The sequence below is a fragment of the Porites lutea genome, chromosome 7, assembly GCF_958299795.1.
Source record: "Porites lutea chromosome 7, jaPorLute2.1, whole genome shotgun sequence".
NCBI lineage: Eukaryota > Metazoa > Cnidaria > Anthozoa > Scleractinia > Poritidae > Porites > Porites lutea.
Window position 1 is genome coordinate 23,975,020 of NC_133207.1, and position 15,377 is coordinate 23,990,396.

The 15,377-nt window shown below is 39.5% G+C and overlaps 2 protein-coding genes across 2 annotated transcripts; one reads left to right on the forward strand and one right to left on the reverse strand.

Moving 5' to 3' along the window:
- Positions 1-1,814: 1,814 nt before the first annotated feature.
- Positions 1,815-2,721, forward strand: LOC140942498 (uncharacterized). The gene has a single exon (XM_073391409.1). The coding sequence runs from the start codon at positions 1,877-1,879 to the stop codon at positions 2,699-2,701; it is 825 nt and encodes a 274-aa protein (XP_073247510.1). The 5' UTR covers positions 1,815-1,876; the 3' UTR covers positions 2,702-2,721.
- A 1,669-nt stretch (positions 2,722-4,390) lies between these two features.
- LOC140943578 (CAAX prenyl protease 2-like) lies at positions 4,391-15,221 on the reverse strand. Its single transcript, XM_073392682.1, has 10 exons — positions 15,088-15,221; positions 14,500-14,605; positions 9,591-9,671; positions 9,005-9,065; positions 8,751-8,809; positions 8,168-8,276; positions 7,159-7,227; positions 6,185-6,247; positions 5,543-5,635; positions 4,391-5,019 (listed from the first exon to the last, which is right to left on the reverse strand). Exons 1-10 carry the CDS (start codon positions 15,213-15,215, stop codon positions 4,904-4,906), a joined length of 885 nt encoding a protein of 294 aa, XP_073248783.1. The 5' UTR covers positions 15,216-15,221; the 3' UTR covers positions 4,391-4,903.
- Positions 15,222-15,377: the final 156 nt, after the last annotated feature.

Below are 15,377 nucleotides of genomic sequence, written 5' to 3' on the forward strand. Positions count from 1 at the left end.
CACTCCTTTACTTGGTTTTCCAGGAAGTATACTTAGATAAAACCCACATATTTATTCGGATCTACACTAAGAAGAAACCCACTCCTTTCCTTGGGTCTGCACTAAGATGAAACCTGCTCTTTACTCGGGTCTCCACTAAGATGAAACCCTGTCCTTCCGTGAGTGTTACCTAAGAGTGAAACCTGCTCCTTTACTTGATCATGAGCCTCTTCCTAAGATAAAACCTGCTCCTTATAACTTGCTTGTCCACTAAGAAAACCCCATCCTTTACATGAGTCTTATCTAAACTGAAACCCTCTCCTTTACATGAGTCTCATCTAAAATGAAACCCACTCCTTTTAAATGAGTCTTACCTAAGATGAAACCCACTCCTTTGCATGGGTCTGCACTGAGATTAAACCCAGTCCATTACTTGCGTCTCCACTATGATGAAACCTCGTTTGATGGGTCTCCACTAACACGAAATCTATTCTTTTACTTCGGTCTCCACTAAGATGAAACCCACTCTTTTGATGGGTCTTCAGTAAGGTGAAATCCACTCCTTTTCTTGGGTCTTCACTAAGATGAAACCCACTCTTTTGATGGGTCTCCACTAAAGTGAAATCCACTCCTTTACTTTGGTCTTTACTAATGTGAAACTCCTACCCACACATACTAGGGGTAACTTTTCATAGTCATTAATTAACGACAATCCCGGGTAATATTTTGAACTATTCTTTAGTATTAGAGGAACCTGTTTTTCTGTATTTATCGCTCTGAATTCTCTTGTTAATGATATAATACGTCGAGTTCTTATCGGCGGTTTTGCAAGTGGGACATCAATTTTATTTCTAGCAAAAGCAATCCAATTATAAACAGTAAAAATGACTTCCTTATCTATGTTGTTCAATAGTTGCTCTCAGTGACGTTGATAACCAGCAGTGAAAAAGCACCCGCCCCTTGTTTGGAGTTGCAGCGTCGACGCTATTTATGGGTTTAGTCTCCTGATTCCTTTACCTACTGAGAGGTTTTTCTCTGATACTATGGTTTCCAAAGTCCAATTTGATCTTGAATATATTTCAAAATAAATGGGGACACTAACAGGGCCACGGGATTTATCAGATTTTGAAACTTTCAAGTGTCGCTCCATTTCTTTGATTCTACTGTTTCGAGGCTTTCGAGTCGAAAGCCACCAAAGCAATCGATGAAGCGTGCCCCAGTCCCCGCCCATTCCCCTCTCTCTTTGCGGGTATTTTTTTTTTTAAACGATCGTTTAAACCTGTGAATAAGCTATTGCCTTATCACTTCATGAAAGTGCTAAGAAACCCTGGCAAGTATCCCGATCAAACCCGATTTGTGGAGATTGTCTGTTAACTGCATCAAACGTTGAGATGATTGATAAAATGACCCGCAAACAACGATCACAGTTAAGTAGGTATCTATTTAGTGCAAATGTATGATGACTTTTAAAAAAATAATTACACCAACTAAACATAAATGTCTTTGATTGTTTTAGTTGCGAATTTCAACGCAAACAGCATAGTAACGTTTTAACCAGAACTATTCAGATTCGAGATCAAGATTCAGAGGAAAGATGATGTCACTTATACAATAGACAACTGAGATCGCAGCAGGTAACAGCGGGTGGGACTTGCAACCTAAATCAAAGGAAAAAACTCTTTACAATTATTCTCCATTACCTGAAAAGAATAGAAAGCTAAACTATCTGAATAATGTATAAAGAGAGAAATGTTTGAGGTATCCAACAAAAACTAACTCGACTGGAGAAGCATCACTCATTTTTTTTTTCTTTTCTGATAACAGCTGCCCAATTCTTCCTTCCAATCACACATTCTTGGATCTTCCTGGCTACACCTAGAAGGTGGTAGAAGTCATCATGGCCGACCAAGCGCCAGCTAATCAATCAACAACCCTTAGTCAGAAAGTCTTCGGTGGACTTTCTTCCATTAAAGATTCCATAAAGAAGGTGCAACTACCACTGAAAAAAGGAGCTCTGTCAGGCGGTGTTGTGGTCATGAAGCTGGGCCTAAGTAAGTTGGCTTTCCAATGCCCTGAGCAGAATTACGGAGTTTACAGTATGCTGTTTATAACTGCGCCTGCAGTGCTTTTACTTTGCCTTGCTTTGATGCTATCGAAACCTTTTTGGCATCTGACACTGGGATCCTGTTCTCTTCCAAGACGTTTTCGCCAAAGTATCTGGAGGCGTTACCGTAGATCTTTATATCTTTGCCTCTTTGCTCCAATTGTTTGGCTCTTGTTTGTTTATGTTCAAGCTGATTATTACGTTTGCTACAAACTTGGTGCGGCTGAACAGCGTTACAACACAACATCGAGTCCCTTGGAGAAGTCCATGATTTTGCTCGAGATCGAATCCATTGAAGCTGAATCACACATGATCGCGATTGTGATGGTAGTGGTAGTTGCTCTTCTTGCGACCATTGGCATTACACTGGACCGCTGTTGCACAAAGGCGGACAAAACCATTACCGATGAAGAAGAGTACGTTTTTTTCTTGGCCGAGGAACAAGTCAAGTTGTTTAACGCGAAGTTAGAGCCATTGGCTAAAGAGCAGGCCAAGCAAGAGGTGGAAGAGCTCTTTGAGAAATACAAGGACGTCTCAAGTGATCCAGCAGAGAAAATACGATTGATTTCAAAGGAGATTGAGAAAAAATTTCCCTGGATGGCTGTAGGAACTATCTGATGTGTTGCAAACGTTCGGGATGTGTCCAGCATCAAGTTACCAAATAAGAATCTAGAAATTTGATGAAAGTTGTGGTACTGATCGGCGGTCTGGAACTTTTAAAAAAGGTTAAAACTTCACAGCTGAGTGAATCGGATATCGTAAACTGATTCACCAGTAAATCAATAAGACTTAAAGTGCGAGTTTGCTAATAGGCTTGTCCGTCATGATTCTTCCTATATACACCTATTTCAATAAAGGTTGCTTTGGGAATCATGCTTTGGTCTTTGAGAGCTATTGTTTGATGGTCACTCAAGCAACATTTCATTGTTGTATTCTGCGTTGACCAAAAATCCAAAAACAACCTTTACTGAAACAGGTGTATACATTTTTGGAAGAGTAGGTTATAACCGATCGTCTGAACGAGAGTCGTCCTCAACACTTGTTGAGGACATTCGACAATTTAATCAACCTGAGAAGAAGTTGTCATGGATCAAATTCAATAAAGAACGCTGACTGAAATTAAGGGTGCATTCGATTAGGAAATCTGGATTTAGTTTATGAAACAGATTTTCAACCACACACGAAATCCAAGAACAGATTTTTACGCCGAAAACTCCGTCCTTAGATTTCCTTTATTTCCGTTTTTTGGGAAATCCAGAAGAGGATTTGAAAAAACAATGCCGTTCTGTAATTGGCAAAAAAAGACCACTGATCACGAGAACAATTTTGCAAATCCCTCTTCGGACTAACCTATAAAACACTTAAGCTGCGGATTTGGTTTTCGTAAATGAAATTCACCTTCAGAACGGATAAATCAGCGTTGAAATCGTCTATTTTTTGGATTTAACGTTTTATGCAAACTGCTAAATCCAGATTTTGCAATGGAAAGCATCTTTAGCAAAAGTCTCCCATATGAGAAGGGCGAGGATGCTTAGCATTTCGGGTCTAAATTGCAGATTTTGGTGTCACTCTGGGTGTTATGAAAGACTGCCAGTTCTTTAACAGCGCTTAAGGGAAGCTCTGTCCTTTAGTCCGGGGCAATAAGAATTTCTTGCAGGGCAAATACCTTTTTTATAATAATAAGCTCACTCGCCTAATACTCAAGGGTAATCATTAACTAAGAGATGCAAGCAATGGCCCATGGGCAAGCAAATTGTGAAACGGTTTGTCCAAAGAATAATCTGGAATTCGCCATTTGCACAACTCTTATAATACACTTTGTTTGCCCCCCCCTCCCCCCCGTCGCTTCCCGTCAATTTCGCATACGCTTGGTTTTAGTTAATTTCTCCTGAGCATTACAGGGGTCCCAATACTGCGTGGACTGAAGATAATTCTTTTGCAACAATTTTTTTTTTTTTTTTTTTGGGGGGGGGGGGGGGGGCAAACAAGGTTTATTATGGGAGATGTGCGAATGGAAGATTCAAGTTTTTTTTTTCAAGCCATGAGTTTACCCGTGAGGCTGCGCGTGAAAAAATAAAGAAAGCAGAAGATCAAAACAAGTAAACACGAAGCAAGGACAGCATGACGACATCAAAGCCCAACTAAGCAATGGCAGAGCGGAAAATTGAGCGCGTTTAGTCATTTCCGCACGTTTTTTGCGTTCTCACTTGATGTGATGTCTTTGATGAATCGGCCTAATTTAAAGGCACTAGGGGAGTGTATGAGTAGCTTAGGCATGACTGGAAACAGTTTATTAAATAAGCAAAATGTAATGAAAGATTCGTTTATTAAATATCTGAGAGTGTCATATATTTGATATCGAGAGAACTAGAATGTTTCATTCAGCTGTGAAATAACGACTGGGTTTACACCATCAATTTCCCTCTTAAATATTTTTAAAAAGGGTTTACTCAAACTATTATAGTTAACTGCAACCTCTTTTATTCCATTACTCCCTGGGACGTGATCGGCTGTGACCCTAAAAATCATATAATTTACAATTGCATCCACAGAAATTTCGAGAATCTTACTTGTAGGTAAAAAATTCTTGACTGATTTTTATTCATTGGCATTGAGTAAAGTTTGGGCATAAATAAGTTAGAAGAGGAGGTAAAAATTCTTGTTACACATTCCGAAAGTTCCTCAAAGTGAATTCAGAAGCAAATGAGCGCGGAAACCGACCACAAGTTTTTTTCTAACTAAAAGTCGATTACTCCAACGGCTATTTAATTTTGACTGCCGCAATGTATTTGTAGTGATGCCTTTACGACTTGTTCGTCATCACCCATCTCGCAACTGTTCATGATAATACACAGAGTGATACCACGATGGGTTGGTCAGTGGTAATGCTAGCACCAGGAACAAAATCAGTCCAATCATAAATGACGCAGTTATAACTGCAAAAATACAGAAAACAAATCATTTATTTAGTCAAGAGTGTTTTATACTCATGGCGTGAGCATTAGGGGATCGACGAGAATAAAAACAGCTAAAAAAAGCAAGCTTAAATATGTGTTAAAAAACTGAAGGTTTGGAGCGCTAATTTTGGTAGATGGAGAGGAGTTAAATACGAACATTTAATGTTTCCGTTCCTTGCGCTGCTAACCTGTTTTCCCAACGACGCAACCCACACAACCACTTATTTATGTAAGACAATCCATCAATGGCCCGGGGCGAGCAAGATGTGTTCAAAAGGGAAACTGCAATTCGAGTTCTTTTCAACCTATGGTTCCGATCGACTTTATCGTTACAAAGCTCCCTCTTATCAGTTCGAAGGGAACGAGAAAGAATACACTGCTGCTCGAAAAGAGCAGGAGGCGTAGTTCATAGCAAAATTTTCAAGCTTAAGCAAAACTGTGTCGTTTAGCTAATTCTACCGCGTCAATTTAAGTTAAATGCATAACACCTGATAAAACTTACGTCGTGGAAATTTCGCGCTTGGCACCTGTTCAACTTGAGGAAATCCCATGAAATTACAAAAACTATGACATACTACAGGACCAATTAGATGACCTAGGAAACAAAAAACAGAGACGATAATAACTGGGGCATTTCTACAGATGCGATATTTGCTAAACCTTACCGTTCTGTATCTAGAAATCGGACTGGCGTGCTAGAACGCGAGAAACACGCGAGGGAAGTAGGAGAGGTTATCTTTTCACTCCTTCCTTCCATCCCTCGCGCGCTTCGCGCTCTCGACCTCCACATTTCGCCTTCCCCCGTTCCCTTTCCGACGAACTTTAGTTTTATTTTCTCAATTTGCCCTATTCATAAAATGCAGATGCATAACTTTGTTTTGGAATTATTGATTTTTCAGGTAGGATTTTTCGTTCCTCTGACAACAACTAGGTTTTAGCTCTCATTGCTGAAAATTCAGCATTTTTCGGGTTTCCATATTTCTCCTGTCTCTGGTTTTGCTGAAATTGTAGTTCATTGGTGAAAGGTATAATTCTTACAAAATTTGAAGTGAGTCTCACGGACTTCCAGTACTTAATTAGCAATGTTCAGTTGTTTGTTTAATTTGTGCATGACTCTGGATTCGAAACACAGCAAAACACTCACCAGTTCGTAAAAACAAAAAAGCAGAGTAACCTCCAAAGACTGTTGTGTAACCAAACTGAAAGACTAAAAAGGAAACCATTAATATACATTATAACTCTGGTTTGACATAAAATTGATGAATTTCCATCATTATTCTATTCAGTTACTAAGCCTACATCTGCAAACTCATACCATTATGCGTAATTACACTTGCGCACAGATCACGTCTAAATAGCATTTCTGCGGTTTTATTAATCATCACACATTTAACAAAGACGAAATGTCTCGCTGTTAAAGTGTGCCCCTCTTTGATACACTGCTTGTAGTCCGACATTTCTCTCAACGAGACAGTGCTCGCAGTCTAATCTTTTACTATGTTAGAAGCATTGGCGACTATCGCAAATCGTCAGACAACCCTTAAAAAAGATTGAGGGTCGTCGAAACTGATCGATCTATCTTCAGCAATGTTCTGAGGTAGTCAAAACAAGTCATCTTCGGTAACATTCGTCAATTGTCGGAACGGTTCGTAAATCCAGGTACTCCTCAGTAGGGTAAAGTTGGGAGGGACAATGTTTTTGGTTACATGTAGAGGAATGCAGTATCAGGGACGTGAATATACTTGTTAGCTACTGCTTACACTGTAGCCTGCGAGCAAGCTCTCCGGGGCGCTCTGGCAGCGGGGTGGGAAAAGGAAGGAGAGCTTGCAAAATGTAAAATGCTGATTGGCGGAGATGATCTTAGTAATGACGTCATTACCCTTGGCACCTTTTTTTTCAATGTTTGGTTACATGCGCGCTCGTTTCCGCTTCGAGTTGATTGGCGGAAATCTGACAGCTCAATCGACAGGGAGCAACAGGGGAATTGGAGTAGGAATTCATATTCCAGAGACATAGTTGCAAGATTTCCTTTCTTCTTTTCCCACCCCACCGCCAGAGCGCCCGGGAGAGCTTGCTTGCAGGCTACTTACAGTGTAGATGACAGCGGCTAGAACTTACTTGCACTAAACCAGACATCTTTTGGATTCTCCCCATGCTGCAATCTTTCAATAACATGGTGAATATGAGCTAAAGAACAAGACAAACTATGTCAATTATTTTTGGTAATAAATTCATGACCTTAATTAATCTTTATTGGAAATTAAGTACTGTAACACCGTGTTTTTACTTTTTGTAGGTCTTACACTGACACATCAACCATACTTCACGCCAAAGATAACGATAAAAGGAAACGCTTGCTACGCAGGTTATTGGTGATGGTTGTATGTGCTGGTAAATACATGTAAAAGGCGGCCCAAACTCACGTTAAGTGAAAAGAGTCTAATTGTGCTAATTATTATGTTAAACACTCAAGATTATACAAGATATGGTGTAAAAATCTGGAATAGTCTACCGTGTGAAATGCGTAAAAATGTCCAAAAATAACTTTAAAGTCAATGTCCACGACACTTTACTCCGAATACTTTCAGAAGAAAATGATTATATCAATTTAACCCGACTTAATAACAAAAATTTCCGGAAAACTCGGCTTCTTATAGTTACAATATACATGATTGTAAACTTAATTGAATTGAAGTTATTTTTATTTATTTATTTAACATTTTTTATTTTTTTCTCTAGTCTTGCTTGTGAGCTATTTGTATACATATAACATACGTGTAACCACTGCTCTCCTCGACTAGTTAATCTACTAACTGCGGGCAATGGATATTGCTTGCTGTAAAATTTGCAATAATTAATAAACAGTTGAAACAGACGCACCGTTGTCACGCTTGAGGCGAGCGTTGAAAATAGGATTTTGTCTGAGAAGTACATTTACAAGACAGAGATCTGCGCACCAACACCAGCGCGTCTAGCACGCGTCACCTATGGTATGTAAATAACTTTACACCCTTTCCTCGTAACGTGAGTTTGGATCGCTTGGGGTAAATTAGCAGTGCTGGCACAGACGTTGTGGTTGAAATGGTCGAGATAGAGGCTTGGTGGTTACACGAAAATACAGTCTTACCTACTCCAAAAAATAAAGGACAAATAAATATTGGCATGACATTCCCAAAGCCTGGCACTAACATCGGCAGCAGACATGCTCTGAATACAAACTCCTCGCTTAATGGAGCCTAGGGGAAAAGATTTGAAAACACCATGATAAACTATGTTATTTACTCAAATAAACGCCGAGAGGATTATTTTTCACACCTCAAATGTGGAGCTTATTCGAGGGCAGCTCGCTAATTTTAGGGCGCTGTTTATTTGAAAGTTGGACGCGACAAAGAATTGTGTTAACTATGGTATTATTAACGTCTTTTGATTTTGATTATATATCAGGGTCTCGGCGCTTTTTCGGGGGCAGTGCTCAGAACCTTTTTTCTCTCAAATGCAGTGCTTATTTGAGGGCAGCGAGGTTATCATTGATGGGCACAATGTGCACCACATAAGCATTATATCGGGACAATTGCTCTTACAGAACTGACACTCTTCTGTGTCGCAGGCACTATGGAGATGAGTCAGCTATTATTGTACGTGTACCAGGTGGAGACTGATAAAAATAAGCAACAAATCACACAGTGTAGCCTGAACATGGAATGTCTTACCACAAGGTAATTCCGTAAATTAATTGAATTAACCCAGCTTGATGGGTATTCAAGAAAACCTGCCGCAAACAACAAAAAAAAGGTAGAAAAAATGTTTGTTAACAGTCAATCAAATAATGTTGTAATTCAATTTTCACACTCCTTAACGCTACTGGAGTTCATTGCAAATTCCACAATCTTATTGTCTAATGACCTCACTAAACAGTTGCTTACAGTAGTAATAATCTGCCAGCAAATTTAAAGCTGAACCTTACCTTTTACACTGACAAATTCTCTACTAAAATACAGTAACATGGTAGGACCAAAGAACAAAATCTAGAAGATATAAATTATATATACCACTTAATTCATCACTGAACGTAATGTTTACAATTTTTTTGGGAAAATCAAAATTATAATAATAATAATAATAATGATAATGATATTGATAATAATAACAATAATAATAACAACAACAATAATAATTGGTAACTTCCTTAACAAATTCAGTGGAGGCATGAGTGACCGAGTGGTTAACACCTCGAACTCCGGATCTGGAGGTCTCGGGTTCAAGCCACGCCCGTCGCGTTGTTTCCTTCGACAAGGAACTTTACTTCCCTTTGTCTCTCCTCACCCAGGTGTATAAATGGCTACCGGCGACATACTGCTGGGGGGTAACCCTGCGATGGACTAGTATCTGGTCCAGGGGGGAGTAGCAGTACTCCTAGGTGCTTTATGCTAATGAAGCCGGGATAAGCTCCGGCCGTTTGGGCCTTTGGCTCGTGTGCGCCTTTACCTTTTTACCTTAACAAATTCACAGCAGATACATGATTAAAGAATAATAACGTAACATTGTCTTACCATAGTCAATAGTAAAGGGAACAAAATTGCAATGAATATACTTTGCAAATGTATTCCTAGATATTTCCAAAGGGATAGTGCCTAGAGAGTAAACAAAAATATATATTATTTATTTATTTATATTATTTTCCTTGATTACAAGTCTCAGGCATTCACGGAATGGAGCTCTGCCTTACAATTTCGCCAGAGCTATGTAGTGAATAATGGTCAATTTTTAGTTAGTAGAAGGAAGCAATGGTCTTATAGCCTGCAAACACAGCTGTCTCTCTTTGCTCCTTGCCACTTGGGATGTTTTGCTCTGCGAAACGTTGCAAAACGGCTACAATGGTCTAACATTGGTAAAAGTGGAAACTGAAGCTCTCAACCAGTCATGAAAATTTATAGTATTTGTGGTTGAGAATTTCTGTTTAGAAACTGGGAAGTGTTATATTTATCCACTGTTTTGACTGGGTGAAAAGTTAAACACACACTTGCATTAAAAAAAAAAAACAACACGGTTTCCTCTTTTTCTTCTCTCTATTATTAATGATTATTAGAGCTTACAACTCATAACCAAACAAGATCACTTTTGCTTTGATCAAGACTGCTTAATGACTTGACTGTGATACTACTCCTGCTAGGTATCTATTGTTTTCCTATTGCCTGTGAAATAATAAAGATCTTTCACCAATTTCCACTTTAAATAATAGGTATACACACGCATTTGCTTGACAAAACAATTCGTATTTACTAATGAGGTGTTTCAATACGCCTGAGGACCCAGGCAATTTTTTCAGCACATACACCTGCATACTTCCACCATTCAAAGGGGATAATATCATGTGATAAAATCATTTTTTAGCATATGTGACAGCCTTCTCGGTCGCCATATTGATGTCATGACACATGGAGTAAACTTGGGAAATTAGAAAAAGCTATATTTTCAAAACAGAAAATGCTATCACGTGAAAAACTTGCATAGAAGTTTACTTTTAAGATATCTTTTGCTAGATGGAAACAAAACCTTGAAAGTTGTTGCAATTTTGGTGTTTGGATTTTTGTGACATCACTTGAAAACCAAAAATAGAGTTCTACACACACAAGTAGCAAATTCTGTTAAATAAACCGTCAACTTAAAGTGCTTCTAACATATTTGATCTCTAAGGGTAGGCAAGGAAAAATGATTCATTGATTTTTATTTTGTCATAGATTTCAGGTAATAACAAATAATTCACGGTCAGTTTTGACTGCCAACCTGTCTCATATACTTGAATGATCTGACTAAGAGAAGAACCTGGGCCCAAAACCAACACTAAACTCAGCTCAAATAATTGGTCATTGTGAACAAGAATCTACCCTTTGGTCAATAAATACCCCAAGGTTTTATACTCTTGCCGCCCTTAAGGTCTGTAAGGAGATAATAGAGGATTATAAACAAAAGATGGATTTCCAATGTTGAATTATTTTTACATGTGTACATGCTAAAAAGTTAAATGACATGCAAATAAAAATAAAGGGAATGATGGAAGGTTGCGGGTAAATGTAAAGTTTAAGTGAGGTTCAACTTTTACTGTACATTAGCACTGATGTTAACTTGTTACCCTTGTTACCCCATGTAACCCATTGTTACCCCTTGTTCTCCTTGATCCCCCTTGTTCTCCCTTGTTGCCCCATGTTACCCCTTGTTACCCCTTGTTGCCCCATGTTACCCCTTGTTACCCCTTGTTACCCCGTGTTACCCCTTGTTACCCATTGTTACCCCTTGTTACGCCATGTTATCCCTTGTAACCAATGTTACCCCATGTTACCCCTTGTTACCCCGTGTTACCCCTTGTTACCCTTTGTTACCCTTGGTACTGCTTGTTACCCCTCGTTACCCCATGTTACCCCAGGATAGGATAGGATAGCATAAGTGCTGTATTATCAACAGAGCGCCTACAGACACGCGTGTTTACGACGATAACAAAGATTTCCGTGCAATAATTACAGAGGTGTACATTTGTAAAATTTATACAACTATTAAACAAGGTTATATTTAACGCGTCTATCTCTTTTGCAGAAGCGATCGTATATGTATTTAGCCACAATTTTTTGCGTTTTCTCTCCTTGCTTCATACTTATCAACATTGTAAAGGCAGAGCTTAGAGTCATAGAGTCAAGAATAAGATTAGTTTCCTTTTTTAGCGTATTGAACAGCTCTCTCCTAGGATCCCTATAGGCTATGCAATTCATCAAAATGTTAACCCATGTTACCTCTTGTTACCCTTGTTACCCCTTGTTAGCCTTGTTCTCTCTTGTTACCCCTTGTTTAATACCCTTGTTACCCCATGTTACCCCTTGTTACCCTTGTTACCCCATGTTACCCCTTGTTACCTTTGTTACCCCTTGTTCCCCCTTGTTACCCTTGTTACCTTTGTTACCCCATGGTACCTCTTGTTACCTTTGTTACCCCTTGTTACCCTTGGTACCACTTGTTACCCCTTGTTACCCTTGTTACCCCATGTTACCCCTCTTTACCCCTTGTTACCCTTGTTAGCCCATGTTACCCCTTGGATAAGGATAAGTGCTTTATTATCAACAGAGCGCCTACAGACACATGTGTTTACAATGATAACAAAGATTTTAGTGCAATAATTACAGAGGTGTACATTCGTAAAATTTATACAACTATTAAACAAGGTTATATTTAACGCGTCTATCTCTTTCGCGGAAGCGATCATATACGTATTTAGCCACAATTTGTTGCGTTTTCTCTCCTTGCTTCATACTTATCAACGTTGTAAAGGCAGAGCTTGGAGTCATAGAGTCAAGAATAAGATTAGTTTCCTTTTTTAGCGTATTGAACAACTCTCTCCTAGGATCCCTATAGGCTATGCAATTCATCAAAAAATGCTCCTCATCTTCTAATCCAGTTTTACATAATGGACAGATTCTTTGGTCTGGTGGTTGATAGGGTTTAACATATCGTCCAGTTTCAATTGCTAGTTTGTGGTTGCTTAATCTTAGCTTTGTGATTGCTACTCTATGATTGATGATTCTTACATTTGTGAGGTAATTATCGTAGTCATGGGTAAGTTTAAATTTCCTAAAAGTTTTCAGTTTGTTTTTTGATGCGGGTCCTTTCGTTCATCATTGTGTATTTTGCTAATCCATATTTGCTGTTCTATGTCTAAGAGTCTCTGTCGTATATAGTTCCTTGTTACCCTTTGTTACCCTTGTTACCCCTTGTTACCCTTGTTACCCCTTGTTACCCCTTGTTACCCTTTGTTACCCTTGTTACCCCTTGTTACCCTTGTTACCCTTTGTTAACCCTTGTTACCCTTGTTTCCCCTTGTTCTGCCTTCTTACCACTTGTTACCCTTTGCTACACTTGTTACCCCTTGTTAACCTTGTTACCCCATGTTACCCCTTTTTACCCCTTGTTACCCCATGTTACCCCATGTTACCTCTTGTGACCCTTGTTAACCCTTGTTACCCTTGTTACCCAATGTTACCCTTTGTTATCCTTGGTACCACTTCTTACCCCGTGTTACCCCATGTTACCCCATGTTACCTCTTGTTACCCATTGTTACCCTTGTTACCCCATGTTACCCCATGTTACCCCTTGTTACCCCTTGTTACCCTTTGTTACCCTTGTTCCACCTTGTTCTCCCTTTTTACCCCTTGTTTCCCCGTGTTACCCTTGTTATCCCATGTTCTCCCATGTTACCCCTTGTTCCCCCTTGTTACCCTTTGTTACCCTTGGTACTGCTTGTTACCCCTCGTTACCCCATGTTACCCCTTGTTACCCCTTGTTAGCCTTGTTCCCCCTTGTTCTCTCTTGTTACCCCTTGTTACCCTTGTTACCCCATGTTACCCCTTGTTACCCCATGTTACCCCATGTTACCCCTTGTTACCCTTCGTTACACCTTGTTACCCCTTGTTACCCTTGTTACCCCTTGTTACCCTTTGTTACCCTTGTTACCCCTTGTTACCCTTGTTACCCCTTGTTACCTCTTGTTACCCCGTGCTACCCCTTGTTTCCCCCTTGTTACCCCATGTTACCCATGTTACCCCTTGGTACCCCTTGTTACCCTTGTTACCCCTTGTTACCCTTATCACCTTTGTTACCCCTTGTTACCCTTGTCCCCCCTTGTTCTCCCTTGTTACTGCTTTTTACCCCTTGTTACTTTTGTTACCCCTTTTACCCTTGTTCCCCCTTGTTACCCCTTTTTACCCTTGTTACCCCATTGTTACCCTTGTTACCTCATGTTACCCCTTGTTACCCCATGTTACTCTTTGTTACCCCATGTCACGGTCCCTTTTTACCCCGTGTTCCCCCTTGTTACCCCTTGTTACCCTTGTTACCCTTGTTACCCCTTGTTACCCCTTGTTACCCCATGTTACCCCTTGTTACATTATCTACCTCAAGAGTGTGATTACAGAGAGCACAGAAACTTATGTGGCATTTACAATACAGTCAGACTCCATTAATAAAGATGATAGGAGGGCCATAGAAAGTGTCCACATTAAGCCGGTTGAGTTCAGAGAAAATGTTAGGGCTTTTTTTTCCGTAGGGAGAAAGCAAACTGTCCATAATAATGAGATGTCCATATTACTGTGCTTTTAACAAACATGCGAATTCTGAAGTTCAAAAGCCAACTGACGATTGCCGTCAATCATCTTAATGGACTTCCTAGGAAACAAAACTTTACTTTAATGGGTTCAAAAGGTCAAGGTTTGTTATTTGTGATTGGTGGATTTCGATCTGTTTTGTGTGTTTCTGTGTTTCCAGGTTCGTTGTTTGCGATCGTAATTATGATTGACGGCAGCGAAAAACGCAATTGTGAAGGCGGCTTTTGAACTTTAGAGTTTGCATGTTTGTGAAAAGCGCAGTAAGCGGGTGTCTGTAAAGAGGGGTTTAACTGTATAAACAATCTGTAGTCTTACAGTCTTATCACTCGTTCCATCTGCCCAAAGCCAAACATACAACGGAGACATCAGAGAGACAACAAAAACGCTTCTAAACCGCTGTCTTATAGTCTTGGGATGATCTCTGATAAAGGAACAAAACAACAAGGTTAAGTTATTCATTCACTTGCTAGGTATATCACAATAGGCACTTTTGTTATTCAATCATATGCAAAGAGGTGGCCGGGTATTCTTAAATTTAGCCTAGTCTAGTGTACAGTCTCAGTTACTCATACTTATATTGCAAACCCTGTATACATGTATATTGTTTTTGTTCTTGTTTTTTTTAAATAGATTCATCAAAAATTTTAAAAAGCCATTTTAATGTTACCGACGTACAGGGAAAACGTAGAATATGTAATGTAGAATGACGGCAATGCGTTCTTTTCGTTCTGTCCGAAAAAAGGTTAAAGTCAAGTTGAGTAAATTGAAATGAACTTTCATTTGCCAGAAAAGTTTTATTAAGCTTTATTTGATTGGTTATAAACGTGAACCGTCTAACAAAAACTTTCTTTGATCAGATTACTCCGAAACTGAAAAAGAAAAAATATCTTATAGCTTACTAACCTGGGATAAGGAGACTTTAAAACATATAAGCTGGCAACATATGCCACCGAAAGTACCAAACAAGAAATGATTCCTCTAAAAGGAGTGATCGTAGTGAAGCTTACTAGTGGGGAGATCAAGTCCGCCATGTTGTTTATTCCAAAGAACAACTGCTGACCCATTGGTACCTGTGTTGCAAAGGGATGGGAGGATCTGGCCGGGGGAGGACCAGTGTTGAAGGATGGTGGACTCTGGGGGCGCGATCCATTCAACAAAAATTCAGACCGGTCCGACCGGGAAAAGAGGTCCAC

What these genes read in the sequence shown, in the direction of transcription:
- LOC140943578 (XM_073392682.1), bottom strand. Translation starts at nt 15,215, where the DNA reads ATGGCGGACTTGATCTCCCCACTAGTAAGCTTCACTACGATCACTCCT. An exon ending in TTAAAGTCTCCTTATCCCAG is followed by an intron (nt 14,606 to 15,087) that starts GTTAGTAAGCTA and finishes TTCCTTTATCAG; the next exon opens with AGATCATCCCAAGACTATAA. An exon ending in AGATGTCTGGTTTAGTGCAA is followed by an intron (nt 6,248 to 7,158) that starts GTAAGTTCTAGC and finishes TTTCCTTTTTAG; the next exon opens with TCTTTCAGTTTGGTTACACA.
- LOC140942498 (XM_073391409.1), top strand. Translation starts at nt 1,877, where the DNA reads ATGGCCGACCAAGCGCCAGCTAATCAATCAACAACCCTTAGTCAGAAA.